Consider the following 19,978-nt stretch of genomic DNA (forward strand, 5'->3'; position numbering starts at 1 on the left):
AAAATAATACATTGTTATCGATTCGTTGGCTTTATGATGCTTGCGCTTCCTATTTACATCACATCAAATGATTTGTTTGTGGTGTATTTTTTATTTGTTGAACAAAACACTATTGCCAGACTAATACATGCTAATACAAGTTTTTGTTTCCCAACTAATCGATTAATCACAGTCATTATGGACCAACTAATCGATTATGAAAATGTGTTTGTTGCAGTTCTAACTGCTTCTGTAATTATTAATTTATGACTGTCGACCAATCGTTGCAGCCCCTAAATCAGAGCACAAACATATGGGGAAAAGTGTGACTGACCCAGAGGCGAGAAGGTCGCTGACAGGGTTCCAGGCACAGATGAACACCTCAGACTCGTGACCTCGCAGCACCATGGCTTTACTGGCCGGGATCTCCACTGTCCGGTCCACCTCCATCATGTCAGAGTGATGATCTAACAGGACGACAGCAGGGCTCACACTCAGTATGCTCAAAATCTCTTTACAGCGACACTGGATATAGAAACTAACAGTCTCCTTCTTCCATGGTACCACAGTGGTAATGTGCCTGAGTTCCATGATCTTCAGTGAATAATGTGCATCTGTTAACGTAGTGTTTCCCAATCCTGGATCTAAAATACTTCTAAACTGTATATTTTAATGTTTTCCCTGCTCTGAGACACTCAGAGACACTTCAGCTCAAGATTTTAGTAATAGTGCAGTGCAAGGATCCTCTAGAACAGATTACGTGTGAGACAGAGTGAATATGTGCTCACTGGGTAAGTTGTGTGCTCCGTTCTCCTCTCCGTTTGCAGCATTCTCGCCGTTTTTGGCCCCAGCAGTGCCGGAGGTGCTGGAGGCTGAAGCAGCCTGCTGCTGGGCCAGTTTGTCCCGGTACACTTGCTGCCGCGTCTGCACCACGTCCGGCATCACCGCGTCAATCAGAGACAGAGACTCGATCGGCCGCCCGTCGAACAGCGTGCCGTCCTGAGAAAGCAGAAGCAGCAGAGAGGTGATGACTGACCGTAGGATCACTGCTGGCCAGATATTATATAGGTGGTGGATCATTCTCAGCACAGCGGCGTTGCTGAGGTTCTTACACACATCACTGTCACTGCTGGGTTGAGAGCGGACCACCTCCCAAAAATATCCAGCAAAAAGCCGCTCTGATCATAAACTGACAACTCCTGAAGGAACTGAGGATGGTTAGCTAACACAACAGATGGGTGTTCTAATAAAGTGGACAATGAGTGCAGTGCAAACTCACAAGGAGTGAAAAAGAAGTCGAGAATCGACATAAGCAGTGCTTGGGCTCCGCTGATTGCCGTTCGTGGCTATATTTTGGTTAATGGCAAATCAGCAGTAACAACAGTCCACAGAAATCAAGGTATTCTATGAAAAAAGGTGTCGATTTCAGACGAAAACAAAGTTGCTGACTGTCTTTGTTGATAACAGACTTGTCGCAGCCTCTTTCCAAAAGCTAGTAAAGACAGAAATCAGAACTATTTGAAATATTTGGTCTTGTGTTAAAACACAAACTAGCTCAGCAATGTTTTTCAGCTGAGAGGAAGACACTGACTCTTCTTTCTGTAACAGGTTGTCTGAAATTTACACAAAACACTTCAACATTTTAAGAACTCAAGGGGAAAAACTATCCCACGTTAAGTTACTTTATTTATTTAATGATTTGTTGTTAAGACCATTTGAATCTTAGTGTTTTACCATTTTGGGCGTGACACATTTTTTTTGCCCAGGAGTGTATATAAAGTTAAATGTTATTTAAAGGAGAATTCTCTGATTACTCAAGATTTCTGCATAATTCAACCATTACAATGTAATCAAAGTCATGCAGAGTGCATTATGCTCCGTCAATAGCTCATTTAACCGCTGAGCTGACTTGCGGCAGACCACAAGCAGGCACTGAAGCATAGAACCTCACAGTGTCAAACCAAAGGTCATCAGATATAAGGTGCGATGAAAACAAACACATTCAGCTCCAGCGAATAATGAAGTATGTTGTGAATGGAGTAGTAACAGCTGTGACTCACCTCATTGATGCTAACCTCAGCCTCCACATACTGCAGGCCTTTCTGGATGATGGAGATGAGGGCAGCGGGGGGCACCAGCGCTCCGTTGATGTTCGACTGGCTGATGTGGCTCTCTATGCCAAACGTGAAGGCTGAGTGGGAGAAGCCTGCAGCGATAATACAAATGATGAGGGAAAGAGGTCCTGCTGTTTCAGCAGAGTAGCCACTAGGTTAACTGTGCTGTTAGCATATGATGATGTGGAGTCTTTTGGAGTAATTTATATCAATTTGTGAAAGACAATGTACAGATTTAGCACTATACATTAAATAAAACATCTCAGACTACAACATTTTGGCCACAAAACATCTCATCAAAATCTTCCTTTTGCTGTTTTGCCCAGTAGGCATTATGAGAATATAACATCCCTTGATTGCTTCTTTAGCCTTCACTGACTGCCGACAGTACTGAGAATAACGCCTGGGCGACAGGGTGACGTAGTCCGATATCGTAGATGATGGACAAGTAACCTGAGGCGATCAATTATCAATAGCGAGTCAATAATCGCTGTTTTGGGAAAAGAACTGAAAGTGAACTAGAGAGGAGTTATTTAGCAATGAACAGCTTGTGAATAGTCTGGGAAATTGGGGTTTGTGTTTAAGAAGAGCGCAGGCTTGTGCCCCAATACTCTTTTTTGAGTGAGAGACAGAGACAGAGACAGAGAGAGAGAGAGAGAGAGAGAGAACCCGTTTAAGAACATACCTGTTAGCTCTCTCTGCTACGCATTGTAATGCCAGCTTTACTGCACGACTCTTCTCCTTCTACTTATTTTAATTTACGTTCAGTTTTGCTGGAGTAAATGGAACCAAAAATAAACGCTCTCATACTTGTGAACTTCAACGTGCTTCAAAGTTATTCACTGCAGTGAAACAATCAAACTTAAGTGACTGGGTCTTAATCTAGAGTAGTTAGCTCTAACCAGAAGATTCCCGTCTACGGCTGGAAAACCAGATCAGAAAAAGGGAACAAATAACATGTGTACATATTCATTTTTACTGTTGGAACACCCAAATTATAATGGGGCCTTTAAAAGGCTATGATAGAGTAAATTCCCCACCGCCTTTGTTGCGCGATTTATTGTAAGTAAAATGTGTAGTAGTTTCTGAAAACTCTGCAGTATCGACAGAAAATGGCTCATTTTTTATGTGGAAAGATTGCGGGCACGGCTTTGGAAACCACTTGCAGACCGAAGTTTCTCCAGCAGGGAGCACTATTAGCACACAAGTCGCTATGAATCTACACCAGAAGAAGCTCGTGAATGCACGTATTTGCAGTAACACTTGATATACCGACAGATGGCGTAGTTCAAAAGCTGTTGGGTTACTCATTATATTATTTTAATATGTGCCTTTATTAAAGATCATCAAAAATAAAAATGTATAAAAACAAAACTTACACTAAAAAGTAGGGCAAAGCTGCAGTGGACCATGTATTTGTTCTAGGGGGTGGGATTTAATCGCTATTTAATATAAACACTTTTTTACATAAATTATTTTCACATATTGCCCAGGCCTATAGGGGATTATTAGGCATGATGGTAAACTTTGATGGACATTTTACAGACGCTTTCCCAAGATGTTCAATATCACAAGGAAATATTTGTGTATATGCACAAATGTGCACAAAATCTCTTTATGACTAGAGAGAGAGCTGATCGGTCAGAAGAAATCTAGCACATTACCAACAAGAAGCCATTTGGTGGCATGCTAATAATCTAGTTCTTGTTCGAGAGAGAGCAGGAAAGGGCAGCGACGGGGGCCGAGAGACAACTGGCAGGTTACTGACAGGTTTCACTACTCTGATACATATTTGCAGAGGACTGGACAATTAGTGAGACTTTATTATTGAACCCTGACCCATTCACACCTTGCTGTTTACTGTGTCCTGAGTATCAGGATTACAACCGGATTAGAGATTAACCACATGAAAATGCATATGTAAATGCACCCAAGACACATTATTAAAAAGACAGCAATCCAGTCACTTAAACCACCTCAGGTAGGGAAACACCTACACCTGTAGGCCGATTCTGGGCCGATGCTGATACATTTTTACGCTGATACATTTTTATAAAAAGGAAAAATAACCACTAGGTGCTGAATTAACATTGCAGAGTAAATGTCACATTTGTTTATGTAGGGTAACAAATGGAGTAAAATAAATAAAATGTACATTTTAGTACAGTAGTCCATATGGATGCAATGGTACAGTGGGCCCACGGTTTGGTGTGTATCATGGTTTTTGGGGCGCAGTAATGGTAGAGGTTCAGTTTCTTTATATTTAAGAAAAAAAAAAACACAACACCCTTTAAACAATTAACTATTTTGCCTATAGAAAAACAACACTTTCCATTCAGAAAAATGACAGCATGACTGACTGGGCCTGGTTTCTGTCTCTACTGTATGAAATCAGGGGGAGAAAAACAAAATTAAAAGTGCTTCTTAGTTTCTACAACCTGTTGGTGCTTTGTCTTCTCTATTTTAAATCATTTAAGAGGGATAGATAGCGTTTCTGTGACAATTCGTTTTCAATACTTCTCTCCATGATGTTTCATAGAGTTCAGGCATTACTTTGCTGTTGAAATGTGTGTGGAGGTAGAGGGGGGCATTGCAAAGGCCACCACACACCGGATGCGCAGCGTCACGTAGCGGTGCGCTGGTATAAAATGCCAGCATGGGGAGCCGATAATAGTCAGGTTCAAGTTCACTTTTACATTCCTATAAACAAAATGAAATGAGGTGCATCACACCTGGCATCCATTTACTACCTCTTCAACAACTGCCTGTTTTCAAGCTGAAAAAGGCTAGGCTGGTAACGTGTATACAGAGCGTCGACTGGCTCCAGGGAAATTCTGATACGCTCCAAAGATGTTCTGTGGATCTGAATATACAATGTGCGTGGAGTCTGCTGTGCAACAAGCAAGTTTCAGAAGTTACAGGAAAATAACAGGCATATTGTAATACTGTAGAGTACCGTGCGCAGATTGAACCACAAGGAGTAAACCGAATGGTTCGACAATATACCGTGCACCATTGCATCCCTAGTTGCCCCGTGTTGGTGAAACGATTTGCTCTTCCAGGGTACAATAAATACCTTATCAAATATCAGTGTAAAACATCAGTCAAGGCTAAATATCTTCCGATTTACTAGTTGGTCCGAGACACATTTTAGAAAGCCAATGTACATATGAAAATGCATTCGTCTCTCCAAGCCACATACAATATTCAAATTCGTACACTCCCACTACTATTGTGACACCTCCAGTTAGTTAATCTTTACTTCGACCCATCGTTATTCATCGTCTCGGCCCAATACGTTATAACACATAACACAGAGGTTATGACTGCAATGACAAACATGAGGTTAAAACAGCCTAAACAGTTGCCTGTCTTCCATGGCCAGGAGCCCAAGAGAGGTCTCTGGGTGGGATGGTCTTCTTTCTACTCAGGTCAATGCCAACACGGGCATCTGTTAGCTGATTTAGAAGAACAGGCAGCTAGTGTTCTCCTCCAAGCGTGTTGAGCTTTCTAATAACATTGTGTTAGAAGCAGTTTAAAAAGATGCAGCGGTGCTTCACATGTCTCTGAGGAAGGGCATGCAAGCCTTCACCCTACCAGCTTGGTAGCATCTTGTGTTAGGGGGAGACTTGACAAGTAGGTGGAACTGGCCGTGACTAAACTGGGGGTGAAAAATGTCAAGGCAACAGCTGTGTTTTCGATAAAATGAAAAAAAAATAAAGTGACTGGATGCCAAGTATTGAGCTGATGTGAATATTACATGGCACAGAGCAATGCATGTGGTTAAAATCCATCCATAGACAAGTTGCATGAAATGAGCAGGTGCAAACAGGGTCACAGTCAACCCCACAGCAAGTTCAGGGCCTTTTATTCATGAATCCGTTCCCTGATTTTCTGCTGATAAGCAGAAGCATATAAGCAAAGCATATAAACTGCCGTAGGGCTTCACAAAGAAGAGCAATAACTGCTACACAGTCTCTATACATCAGTGTTGCTATCCAATGAGGGCAGTCGGACAGTTGTTCTCTTTAAGAAACAGCACATTCGCTGACTATTCACTGAGCTATAGAGGGTGTAAAGGGCCTGTAAAAGTAAAGGGCATGAGAAACGTAAACAGGGGCTAAGCTTTTAGGCCTAGACTTCATCTGTTTTGGAGCAGAATCTTACCCGACTCCTGCAGGTATCTGTACACCAGGAAGTTGACTTCATCGCTGCTTATGCTCATTTTGGATCCTGGTTAAACCAAGACGTCAGGGCAAGAGGGAAGCCTGGGGGGGGGAAGAAATACGCATTACATCCCTGTCACATCGGGAATCACTACAAACTGGGAGGAGGTCATTACTCAGCACAATGCAGCCTCTTGCAAAACTGCAAATATGCAAATAAGACCTAAAAAATGAATGCATACTACAATCTCTATAACAATATCATAACTCTAAAGAAACCCTAACCTAGTATCATTCAAATATTATGTGCAGGACATCTCACCTTCTCTTTTACTTCATATAATGGTCCCTGTATTGGGCTCAAATTCTCTGTCATGCTCAACCAAAGCAAGTTTCTGAACAAAAACTGAAGAGAACAATAGAGAGCGAATCTTGTTCTTGTGTCTCTCTTGGTGCCCCTGGCCCAAGGCAAATTTCCACTCGTTCACTTGCGAGCGGAATTAATTACAGCTCCTTGGTAGAGGCTGTGTACTGTAAGCATTCTAGCCAGCAGCACTTCTAAAACTCTCTGCATAAAAGATATCGGAATAAAGTGTTTATGAACAAAGAACTTTGAAAGTCCTGTTTAGCTTGATTATACATGCACAGTCTGGCCAATACTGAACGGAAGTTAGCAGCCGCCAATTAGCAAGATAGAATTTGCATGAAGCCAATCGGTGGCTGTTTATTTTCATTTATATCGCATCTTAAATGGTTCATATCCTACATTTGTCCTTCATAACATTTGTGTGTTTTTATGTATATCACCATGTATGTACATGTATATAACAATGGGCTGTTTTCAAACGTGGTGTCCACGTATGGACTGTATGGATTGGGGAGCAAAGAGTAGGTTTTATAACGCTAATGTTTACACACTACATAAAACAAATATAAAAATAAATTCACTTTTTCCATAATCTGGGCCTATAAACATAAAGGTAACACTTCAATGAAAAAGATACTATATGGGTCGTTCTCCATTCGGAGGGAAAACCATGTTACAAAGGCTGCAGGGCTTAAAAAGATGCTTAAAATATCAGGCACAGCTCCAAAAGTCAGTATGTACATTTACACAGTCGACCTTAAGATTAAATAACACTTTTCCCCTATGATTCTCTGATTTTTCTTTTTTTTATCCTACTTAATAGTCGCTCTGCATCTGTAAAACAGCTCGTCACAAAACAAATTTTCAACATTTGAGAACCGTTTATAATATAAATTTATATATTTTTAAGAGGTTTAACTTCGGAAATTGTATAAAACAGATTCATGTTTACTCTTTATATTGTTAACATTACATTTAAAAAATTAATTTGTCACAGAGATTTTGGTCACTGGTGTCATCAGGACTCTTACATTACATTTTAACAGTATTTTCAGCTCTATTAAACTGCTACTTTGGGTCGAGGCTCATCAGAGAGTAAGCATCTCAAGGCATGAGAAGGCGAGTCGCACTTGCTCACTATATTTCATTAATTTAATAATTTTGTTTATTAGGCAGCTCATAACTTCTGTATGTTGGCGGTGTTATGTGCTTTAATGACTGAATTAAAACTGTCAAAATAATGCCAATTTATCATTTTTATTACTGATTTTAAACAGTTGCACAAGGCCACCTGACGGCCAATGAGTCAGCCAATTTACAAAATCCTCAGTTTTAACCAGAATGTCACTGGAGTCACCGTCACTGGTGTTACGCCATATTCATACAACACCAGTGACTGTAAAACATGTTTGGAATTAAGCTCTCCTTTCTGCATAAATGACAATGGAAGACGTTAATAGACATGTTAAGATTATTTAGTTTTGGGATGAAAGAAATTGATTTTTTAAAAATGTATCCACCTGAATTCGCACTCCAAATGGAGACTGACCCATATTCATAGAGCATAAATGTACTGATGTTACAGTTTATTTTAGAAAAACCATCCAGTTAGATTGAACTAGACAAGAAGTGACACTGTATTCAAACTTCCACGTCTGTTTACAACTCGTGAGATTAAGCGCATTAACCCATTTAAGCACAAACTCTGGCTATGACCTGATGAAGCACCCGGCAAAGCTGCTTAAAGCATCATTCAGCCCTGGTTCACTGAGGCCTTACGACATGTCAGAATGAGTTCAGACACACATGCTTACTGGCCACTTTATTGGAAACCCCCACCTTGTAGGTGTACAGTTAAGAGACTGTACTTCACCTGCTTGTGTTCGCCATCCTCTAGCTCTCAATCAATGAAAAGTGCGACCACAGAGCCAGTTTTGGCTGGATATTTTCATGTGGTGGCTACTCTCAACCCAGCAGTGACACTGAGGTGTAAAAAACACCGCTCCATTAACACACTACCATGTCAGTGTCACTGCTGTGCTGAGACTGATCCACTGTCCAAACAATATCTGATATCTGACCAATGATGAATGGGGTAGAGAGCAGCTGATAAACTGCAGCAACAGATGAGCCACAGGCTATAAGTGTACTCATATATCGCTGCTGTCGGAGGAAAACCTTGCATCTCCAGTTTTTGACAATTTGAAAACGCCTTTTGCCCTTTACACTGCGTCTAAATTTCATGATGAATGGACCAAAAGAATCAGCCCATAATTACTTGGAAAGAAGTCTGGTTCCATTGACTTACATTAAAAGTAAAGTATGTTTTCTCCTTCTCCTGTAAAGTTAGCATTTTGGAGATTCGAGGTTTTCTTCCGACGACAGCGATATGTTCAAAAGTTGGTAGACGCCTCCTCTGATTAGTGAATTCAGCTACTTTATGCCCAGTGGACACTACACTATTCACAAGGTCTCAGAATCACATTACGGCTTTTACTGCACAACATTTAATGCTTGGGACCTGTTTGCAGTCGTCGTGGTTTGCACGTTACACATATGATTGCATAGAAAGCACACACACCACACAGCCCTTTACCCAGAGAGATCTGTGAAAAGAATGTGCCTGATGATTAAATTCCACTGTATCATGGAAATAAATGTCAATCATGTGTCAATCTGGAGTTGGAGAAAGCTGCTGCGGTTGTTTCTGCAGTGATTCGTGCAGAAAAAAAGGAAAGACTGAAAAATCTTGGGCCCGAAACTGACAAACGCAGTATCGGTATCGGTGATATCGACACCAAAGACTGATAACTTAAGCAACTTCATCAGTAGACGGACCTTATCAGCATCTTGGCACTGAGAGTCAACAAATGGCTAAGCTAAGGTTAAAACGCTCATGGCACAATCTGTAACTCCAGCATTTTGTGGGAAGGCAATAGTAGTGGGAGATATAACAGTTGGAATTCTTCCTAAGCTACTGCTCTCACTGATATGTCAAAGAGACCAGACAATGCAACACACAAATGGCATAAAACACGCTAACCTTAGCAACTGACCTCAGCGGCTGAGCCACGCTTCTTTCAGTAATCACACATCTGTCACTCACTCACAGTCTGAGTTACTGCTAGCCCAGGTTGTTATTGAGGGAGGATATGTCAGAGAGACATATGGAAGGAACTGCCAGTCTCTTGGGGTAACAACCTTTAGTCTTGGATTAGCCTTTAGCATATTAGGCCCCTGGGGTGGGACTGTGCGTCCACTAGCCCCACCTGCGGTGGAGCTCCGTCAGTCAGTTGCATCACAGACCAGCGAGGTCTCGCGGCCTTTTGCTTCAACAAAGCCAAAAAGTCCGCAGCTCAGCCGCTGCTACTGTTAGTGTGAATGACTAACAGTTACTAAACTCCAGCAGAGTTAAATGACTTGAGAAATTCAGACGTGAACTTCTATTTTGTGTCTGAATGGCTGAACAAACACATTCCATCCATTAATGCTTCTAAAGCTCACTAATTGGTGGTGTGGAAGCTCATCAATAGGTGGCGCAGATAAAAAGAAGGGAATAATCGGAGCCAAGATCAAAAAAGCTAAGCCCAATAACAACTCGATGACTAAGAGCTGCACACCATTCGATTTTGACACTAGTCACTCGACGCCACGCCACTAGACACCCTTTAAATTGGTGTCATTTTAGTTTCAGTAAGCTGGAACTGAGCCGGCACTGTGGTGTGTGGCATGTCTGGCCTCCTAACTACACTATCAACATCACTCACTCGTCTTTTTCTCTCTCATACTTTCATTTTTATCATCTACAGTTGTCCCAGCAGAGCACTAGGTAGTCAGAATCAAACTGTACTGTTGTGTGTGGCACTGTTTGGGTCTGCTGATCCAAACACCACAGAACAGGTTTAATTGTGCCTTTCAGAAGAAAAGAAGTGTCTATAAAGTTTTGAACCGGGAGGCATTGATGCAGATACTAGTATCGGGTATCGGCCCGATACCGTGCTCATTTACTTTTACTGATAAAAATGCAGTGATAGAAACATCCGATAACAGCTGATACTGTGTGGCGTAAGCCAAATGTGCCCACTGCCACGCTAATGAACACATGACTCAAGCTGGCAGTGAAGGAGGCTCTGCTCAGTGTTTCTGATGTTGTGGCGGTCGGACACAAAGCCGTCGTTGCCATGTTCCCACCAGGCATGTACTGGTGATTTGAGCCCATTTTTAAACACACATAACCACAAACCCTACCCAAATACATTGTCACATTTGAAGTACGGACTCGTAAGGCATTATTACAAAGTATTTAAAAAGACAGGCAACATGTGGCTTAACTTTTACACCGAGAAAGGCGGAGAATCTAAAGTCTTTAAGATAAATAGACAAATGCTTGTCTGTTACCTCAGCCTGGTGACACAAACTTATTTCACTTTGTACCTTTTAGCCAGACAACAGTGAGTTTGTAAAGAGCTAGTTAGCTGAAACAAAACATTATATTTTCACTAAAGAATGTTGAATATTTTATTTAATATCTGCACATTTTAATCTCTGCATCTCGTCCGGTATGCGGGAGCCTTTATCCGGCTGCAGTAGTGTTCCTATGTTTCCATCTTTGGAGTAAAGAGATAAGAAACTCTGATGGAAACGTAAGATATAGGCTCTTCACTGCCCTCTAGTGAAGTACGGAGTTCAAACATCTCATGGTTCTTAAAGGGATTTTTCAAACATTTCTGCATGATTAAACGGTCAAAATGTCAACAAAGTCATTCAGAGTGGTTTGGTGTGAAATGCTCTGTTCTAGAGAAACTTCAGAACTGTTCGCAGTGCTTGTGATAGGAACCAGACGTCTGAGGAGTTTACCGCCAGTAAAAGCTCCCTCCCAGAGTTATTATGTGAAATATGAATATACCGACTGATGCCTGAGGCATTGTTTTACAGTAGTTCTGTGATAAAGATAGTGTTAAACATAGTGTAATCAATTTACTTTACTCTATTCATGGTGGAAGAAACATGCAGGGTGTTCTACGGCAAAAAAGTCCCCAAAGAAAACTTGTTTTTTTTTCAGATTGACCTTTATTTTACCATCATCAACAGCACATATAAAGCTCAGAAGACACATGTAGGTTCTCTGGTGGTTTTGGATAGTAAATAAAATGGCTATATCTGTGTTGTAGACATGGTGACCCCTGGTTTCCATCACCACCACTGTAAAGAAATCTGAGCCTGTAAGTTTCTCTGTGAATGAACCATTTCACACCAAACCACTCCGAATGACTGTTTATATCTCATCCACTAAATTATACAGAAATTTTAAAAAATCGGTGGAGTTCCCCTTTAAATACTTTAAATATGAGAATGTATAACGTTACAGAGAAGCTAATTTCAAAATGCTTATCAAAAATTTTCATTTACTATTTAAATTAGATCTATATGAACGCAGTGAACCTCTATGAAGGTGAGCAACTGTATGTGGAACTTACCATGAGATCAAGCGTGGATCATTTGCTCACACCCTCGTTATCCATGGGAGCAGAACAGAATTCTTCAACCTGATTGTGAGAAATAAAAACAGAAAACCAATAAGTGTCAGACTTTTCAGCAGAGAGTAAATGCCAAATGTTAGTACGACCAAAAAAAGTATCACTTTGCAGGAAGAACAACTGATTTAGCTGGTCACTCACTGGCAGAGCTACATATAAAAACCACAAGCTCCAGCTCTTACGTGTACACAGTACACACAAACAGCACAACGAACCACGATTAAAAGGTCAGATATAATCTGATCGTTTGATCCCACGTCGTCACATCTTACGCGCCACAGTATCTTGCTTTTAAAGTCGTACCTCAGCGTTATGGTGAAACCGTGTGGTAGCAGCTCATAAGAGAGTGCCAGCGAGAGAAATTGGGTCACCGAAACAACTGTCCCCCTACGACGCTGATCAAATTACAGATTATAAACCGCACATGAGAAACCACATCATTCATTCATCCTGCGTTTCCAAGTCATTCAGGCCGGTCTGGTCCTCTGGAGCACTTTCAAACGGCTTCTGCCTTCTGTTTAATGTGGTTACGAAGCCTAGCCTGACAAAATAAAGACGGAACATAATAACTACCTGCCATCTGTCATCGATAGCTTAAATGGAGTGAGGGGGAGTGTTTACAGCAGCTCAATTTTACCTACGGTCAGTTAGCCAAGAGAAAAAAAATCATGCAATCAGTTCACATAAAGGTGGACGGTTACCAGCTCCAATGACTCATTTCTGTGTGTTTAATTCTGACTTTTACTTACACAGATCAGGCATAACATTATGACCACCTCCTTGTTTCTACACTCATTGTCCATTTTATCAGCTCCACTTACTATATAGGTGCACTTTGTAGTTCTACAGTTACAGACTGTAGTCCATCTGTTTCTCTGCATACTTTGTTAGCCCCCTTTTACCCTGTTCTTCAGTGGTCAGGACTCCCATGGACCCTCACAGAGCAGGTACTATTCAGGTGGTGGATCATTCTCAGCACTGCAGTAACACTGATGTGGTGGTGGTGTGTTAGTGTGTGTTGCGCTGGTCTGAGTGGATCAGACACAGCAGTGCTGCTGGAGTTTTTAAACACCTCAGTGTCTCTGCTGGACTGAGAATAGTCCACCAACCAAAAATATCCAGCCAACAGCCTCCTGTGGGCAGCGTCCTGTGACCACTGATGAAGGACTAGAGGATGAAGAACACAAACTGTGCAGCAGCAGATGAGCTATCGTCTCTGACTTTACATCTACAAGGTGGACGGACAAGGTAGGAGTGTCTAATAGAGTGGACAGTGAGTGGTCACAGTGTTTAAAAACTCCAGCAGCACTGCTGTGTCTGAACCACTCAGACCAGCACAACACACACTAACACAAAACCACCACGACAGTGACACTGCAGTGCCGAGAATGATCCACCACCCAAATAGTACCTGCTCTGTGAGGGTCCATGGGGGTCCTGACCACTGAAGAACAGGGTAAAAGACAGATGGACTACAGTCTGTAACTGTAGAACTACAAAGTGCACCTATACAGTAAGTGGAGCTGATAAAATGGACAATGAGTGTAGAAACAAGGAGGTGGTCATAATGTTATGCCTGATCAGTGTATATACTTATATTTGAGAGGAATCTGTTTCTCACTACTAGAAAACTGAATTTAAATTCCTGAAATAAAAAGCTTAATACAGTATATAGACCCTTCACTCTCCAGTCCTTGCAGTCCATAAGCTGCAAAAACACCCTATTCATAGTATTTGATTACGTCATTAAGAAGACCACGTCACCATTTTGATAGGCAAGCTGTGGCTCTGACTGTGCTGATAGAGCTCATAACATCTCCTTTACTGCATATACCAAGCAAAATAGACGGAATGCCCTAGACTTAGACATGTAGACGCTTTAGATGCGTCTCCAGGAAACACTACGAGGAGAGGATTAGCTAGATTGGTGGACTTGATCCGTATAGCCTGCACGTCTCCAGAGTTCAGAACATTTCAGTGCATGATATGTTATAAAAACGAATAAAAGTGGCTACCAAGGCTGTCAAAGCTCTTAAATAATAAACTCACACATATATATTAAGCTCAAATCAGCTTTTTATTCGGCAGCTTCTTATCTGAATTTTCCGCTCCACCATAAATGGTGCTGAAGTTACACTGAGGTGCCTTAAACGCAGAAAGCATTTCGAAAGTTGGGTGAATAAGATCGGCTTACCTCCATAAATGCATCAATTTATCTCAATAAATGATCCTTAAATCAACAAACACCTCAAACTTTTTTCTTAGAGACGTTTAAATGTTACTGAGCAACTAATGAGCAGCACAGCGAAGCTATAATCAGCCAATGGAGCTGCTGATCTCTTTTCACTGGCTGATCTAACGCCACGTCCCAAACCACACAGATCTGTACTTCACCTACTATACTAATGAGTGCACTTTGAATGGTACATGCACTATTTATGTACACTATTTAGTGAGCTAGTATGCGGTCTGGAGCGTGAAAATAATAACGCAGCTGGGAATCACAGCTGTTTAGATTTTAGCTTTCGTTTGTCATCGCTACAACCACAAATCAAATAAAATCACCTCTACGCTCAAATACATTGATTAACGTGCTTTAAAAAATTAAAAACTGCTTAAAAACCTATTTTAATGCTTTTGCTGGATCAGTTAAGGCCTCGTTATCTCATTGTTCATCATTATAAGCAGTGACATCACTGCTGAAACAACTTGGAATTTGCCGCAGAAAACGATGTCAGCGCGAACACAAAACCAACATTTACACATCCACCTATTCAGCCTACAGCTGTTTAGCTCCGCCCACTCACACCGAAGTTATAAGCAGTGTTTCAGCCCAGACTGCTTCTTGAACGAGGCGCTTTACAGGGCAGCCAATCAGAACGGAGCTCCTTTACATACATCAGTCTTAGAGGCAGAGACCAAAACAGAGACGATGAGAGGTTATATGTGGATTTCAGTGGGTGGCAATGAAGCTGCATTGTGGCTAATGATGATAGACAGACAGACTGAAAGCCTTTTAAGCAAAGATATTGGCTTAAATGGTTGAAATCACTAAACAAATATCTGAATTATGTGGTTCGGTATTTTTACAAAAATAAAAAATATTCGTTAATAAATAATAAATAAATAATAAAAAATATTAGACACCACACTGATGCAACTAGCGAACGCAACTCAGCATATTACACCATCATAACACCCGATTTGACCACTGATATCAAGCCACTAACCTACATAACCGACCGAATCTGAGTTCTGCTGCTACACCTCTGCTTAAATATTGTAGCACAATTCTGAATGACTGTGTTAAACAGCTGCCTCATTTACCATCTAACACTTAATGCTATTTATGTCACATTAATAAGCAACAGATTTTCATTCATGAATGCTAGTTTGGCCTCTTAAAGAGCAAATAACATTATTTCTATGGTGACTTTGACTAATAGAAAGTGCTGGAGATGTGCTGGTGAGTTGTGTGTGTTCATTTAGCTCACACTGTGTAAGCTTCAGGTTAAAAAAATGCTCATAAATTGGACAAAGAATTAGTCAGTAGCCAGTTTGACTAGAGAAATTTGAATCAGTCACAAAAAAAAAATCATGATCAGTGCATTTGTTCATAATTTAACCTAACCGGCTTTCTTCTAGAGGTGGGCAATATGATATTTTATTGTTATCTTGAACAAAAATATGCTTCTTTGAGCAAATCATGGATTTCATCAGTGCTTCAAGAACAGTGAACAACCGCTCAGTACAAAGAGAGCATCGTTAGTCGTATGTAGGTGAATTTTAGTGCAGCATAGAGAGTAAAATGTTGAATAAAATCCATTTTTGGAGTTTTTGACGGCAGTTTTGAGATGTGGCTCTACTAGTACACTGTGTCTGTGTATGATATGTGTCTGATATGTATCACAAAAATGCTTTTAACTACTGTGATATTTGAGCCACACTGCCCACTCCTATTGTCTTCTAGACATGATGTAGGCTTGCGAGATCATAAGTAATATTTAAGCAACAGAACCCGAGAGGGAGTGTGTTGTCGTGAAATAACATCACGGCTGTGATTTGGTCGCCGTAGATCATCACAGCTGTGATGTTATTGGCGATAACACATGACCTCGAGAGTTTTATTGCTTTTATACTACAGTTAAACAAATACACTAATAAATAAATAAGGCCATAAAATTGGCATTTAATATGTTTTAATGTTCGCAGTTCCTTCACCAAATTATAGCTCTTTAACAAGCAGCTTGTTGCTACGTCAGAGTAACGATCTCCGTTCACTCGCTGCACAGCCGGCAGTTCGTTCTCCAGCTCCTCACACTGAATTCCCAAACTGTCATCACCACTGAGCAGCTTTTCAGTCGGCAGCTGTGACAGAAGAACAGCAACAACCTGGAATCAGCCAGAAATGAACCCAACACCATTCGCCAAACTAAACGGGCTGTAAGATGCTTTACAGACTGGCTGGAACAAAACAACATTAATAGTGATCTGGAAAAAACTGACAAAACTGAGCTAAACTTGATATTGCGGCAGTTTTATGGCTCAGTCCGATTTGGTCAGACTCTGAAGATCAGACTGCACGTTTGGCGAATGGTATTCGGTTCATTTCTGGCTGATTCCAGGTTGTTGGTGTTCTTCTGTCACAGCTGCCGACTGAAAAGCTGCTCAGTGGTGATGACAGTTTGGGAATTTAGTGTGGTCTCATCTTCAGAGTCTGACCAAATCGGCTGTCGGTCAAATGTGATCTTAAAAGTGTCCATTTTCTGTTTGTGGCAAAGTAAGAAGTAAAAACGTTCAAATGGCTTGAGCGTCTCCTACAGCTGTCAGTGTCACTGCTTAGCGTCGGCGTCTGAGCGGAGTGATACAGTGTTTGTTAGAACACTTCTCAACCAATCAGCTTGCGTGGCCGGAACTAACTGTTGTATAAATTGTCATACGTAAGAAACTTGTACTCTTAACTTAATCTATATGGTTTAGTAGACTTGGCTATAGGTTAAATAAATTGCATGTTTACAACCTATAAAGGAAAATAAAAAAACAGCTAAAGTTTACCATGAAGTCAGCCTATATGCTACTGTCATTATTATAAGCCTGTTAATAATAATAATTTTAAAAACACATTAACAGAAATCAGATAAAGATAAACATGATTACTGCAGTGGTGACAGAAATCAGACCTCTGAAGAGTTTAAAGCCTCTGACGCGGGGGGGGCTCAGTCCTGATCCTGGAGATCTAGCACCCTGCAGAGTTTAGCTCCAACCCTAATCTAACAGACCTGATCCAGGTGATGAAAGCTATCAGGGGGAACTGAATGTCAGAGGCCAGGTGTGTTGGATCTTAGGTAGATCTCCATGACCAGGACTGTGCATCCCTGTTTTAGAGGCTTCAACCTCTTCAGATGTCTGGTTCCTATCCAGGGTGGTTGATCTCCAGGACCAGGATTGGGCACCTCTTCTCTAAAGCCTCCCTCACAAAGTTATTGCATGAAATGGTTAGAAGCTTTGTGCCTAAAACATATTTTTTTAAATCCATTCACAGAGAAAAGGTACAGAGAAAATAGTACTTCAGAGTTTGTATTTCAGCCTTTCCACTATTTTGCCATTTATAAAAACTAATATGGACATGTGCAGGTTTACTGATTTTTGGATAGTAAATAAATGGCTATATTTGTGTTGTAGACGCTATGACCCCTGGTTCCTATCACCACCACTGTAAAGAAATTTGAGTCCCTACAATCAAGGATTTCACCCCAAAACACTTTGTTTGACTTTTTATTTCACATTTTACCAACTGAATTAAGCAAATTCTGAAAATTCGGTGTAGTTCCCCTTTAATGGATGAACACAGGAGCAAAACTCCATGGAACTCCATGGTTTTTTCAAAAATTCTACATAATTTAATGGTTGCACTGCCAACAAAGTCATTCAGAGTGGTTTGGCATTAAATGCTGTTCTAGAGAAACTTACCGAGTCTGAATTGTTCACAGTGGCTGTGATAGGAACCAGACGTCTGAAGTGTTCAACACCTCTAAAATCTCCCTTACAGACAGTTATTACATTATTTGATCACGAATATGCTACCTGCTGTCTGAGACATTGTTCTACATAAGTTTTGCGATAAGAATTTGCCCTAAAACATAGTTTTAAAAGCCATTCATGGCGGAAACAAACATGTATGTTGTTCTAAGGCCAAATCATTTTTTTTTTTCAGATTTATGGCTATTTTACCATCATCAACACATAAAAAACATAAAAGGCACATGCAGGTTCGCTGGCGGGTTCGGATAGTAAATAAAAAGTAAACAAACAGGCTATATTTGATTTTGTTTACATCACAACCACGTATTATTACGAAATTTCCGTGGAATTCCCCTTTAAGGGCACACGGGTGCACCGAAAGGAGTCTGTTTTAGTGAGAAAACAGATTCACTACACAGCAATGAACACTGTGGCAACTTTAGGAGTTAATCCTGTAGCTGTGCATCAAGTCATACCTCACATTTAGGTTCACTCCTGACCAAATTAAATAAGCCTTAATGGATTTTTTTTTTATTACTACGGTTGGTGCCCTACATAGGGAGCACGGAGCAATTTGGGACCCAGCCTTTGCCAACGTTTCTCGCCTGCTACGCCCGCAGCGAAGCCCCAGACGCGCACACACAAACAGCCCCATCCCCCACGCGCACCAGTTACCCACATGCTAGTCGGCTAACGGCTAGCCCTCAAGCTAGGCTAACTTGGCAAGCTACCTCGGCTAAGCTAAGCCGAGTTAGCCTTGTTCCCTCCGCCGTGGCCCATAAAACGCCACAACCCAGACGCGGCGCCGCTGAGGCAACGTTTTTAGACCGAACGCAACGAAAATTCTCGAAATTTTGAGACACGGGTGGAAAATGGGTCACGGCGAGCTAACGCTAAGCTACATTAGCCTTAGCCTGTTAGCCGGAGAGTGTTTACAGGACGAAGCTGCTCGCGCGCCAGCTTTCTTTTTCGAATTCCCCCGTTCCACCTTAAACAGCACAGCGGGTACACTCCGGCGACTCTGCGGCCACAATGTAACCGCTGCGCCGTTTAAGGTGGACCGGGGGAAAACGCGAACAAGAAGAAGCTGCCGAGTAGGAAGCCGACTTCAGCCTCGTGTTTACAGGCCTCGCTGCACTCAAAGCTCTTACGTCTTAAATCCAGACCCCGCAGCTCCAGCCGGTCGCCTCCTTTAAACCCCACAAACGTTCCTTCTCGCGCAGGAATCGCGAGTATCTCCGGGTTTAAGCGCGGAAAGCGCCGCTGTTCGCGGACATTCAGAGCTCGGCGGTGTTGAGCGGCGCAGAGGAGCAGAACGGCCTCAGGCGCTCAGGACCTTCCGGGCGAAAAGGAGGAGAAAACACAGCGGAGAGGACTCAGGGTTTCCTGCCTGTGGGCAAAAACGTAAACAAATACACTCGGAATAAAAAACGTGTATGATTTGCTGCATTTAAAAAAATACAAATACTGTCACTTATAATATCAAAGACATAATCAGCATCGTACCCAAAACAGACACTTATGACTGCATAATAAAGTCTTTTTATCGTAGATGTTTGTTTTCCATTTATTTATTTATTTATTTAAATTCTGCAGGCACTATCTGCTTGCTAAGAGCCCATGACTTGCTTGCTTATTTATTTATTTATTTATTAAATAATAATTTGGCAACTCATTTTTTAAAGACTCAATTTATTTTTTATTTTATCTTTTTTAATTATTTATTTATTTATTATAGTAATTCTACAAGCACTACCTACTTGCTGAGAGCCCATGACACATTTATTTATTTTT

General features: G+C 41.3%; 1 protein-coding gene across 1 annotated transcript in view; it reads right to left on the reverse strand.

Moving 5' to 3' along the window:
• The window catches only part of tbl1xr1b (tbl1x receptor 1b), a 34,748-nt gene extending 15,236 nt beyond the window's left edge, over positions 1–19,512 (reverse strand). The window contains exons 1-6 of the mRNA XM_036596429.1: positions 19,336–19,512; positions 12,104–12,172; positions 6,261–6,361; positions 2,040–2,185; positions 768–978; positions 314–446 (exon numbers count right to left, since the gene is read on the reverse strand). Of these exons, the coding sequence (XP_036452322.1) occupies positions 314–446; positions 768–978; positions 2,040–2,185; positions 6,261–6,318 (548 nt within the window). The 5' untranslated portion in view covers positions 6,319–6,361; positions 12,104–12,172; positions 19,336–19,512. The remainder of the gene's footprint in view (positions 1–313; positions 447–767; positions 979–2,039; positions 2,186–6,260; positions 6,362–12,103; positions 12,173–19,335) is intronic.
• Positions 19,513–19,978: the final 466 nt, after the last annotated feature.

The sequence above is a fragment of the Colossoma macropomum genome, unplaced genomic scaffold, assembly GCF_904425465.1.
Source record: "Colossoma macropomum unplaced genomic scaffold, Colossoma_macropomum, whole genome shotgun sequence".
NCBI classification, from domain to species: Eukaryota; Metazoa; Chordata; class Actinopteri; order Characiformes; family Serrasalmidae; genus Colossoma; species Colossoma macropomum.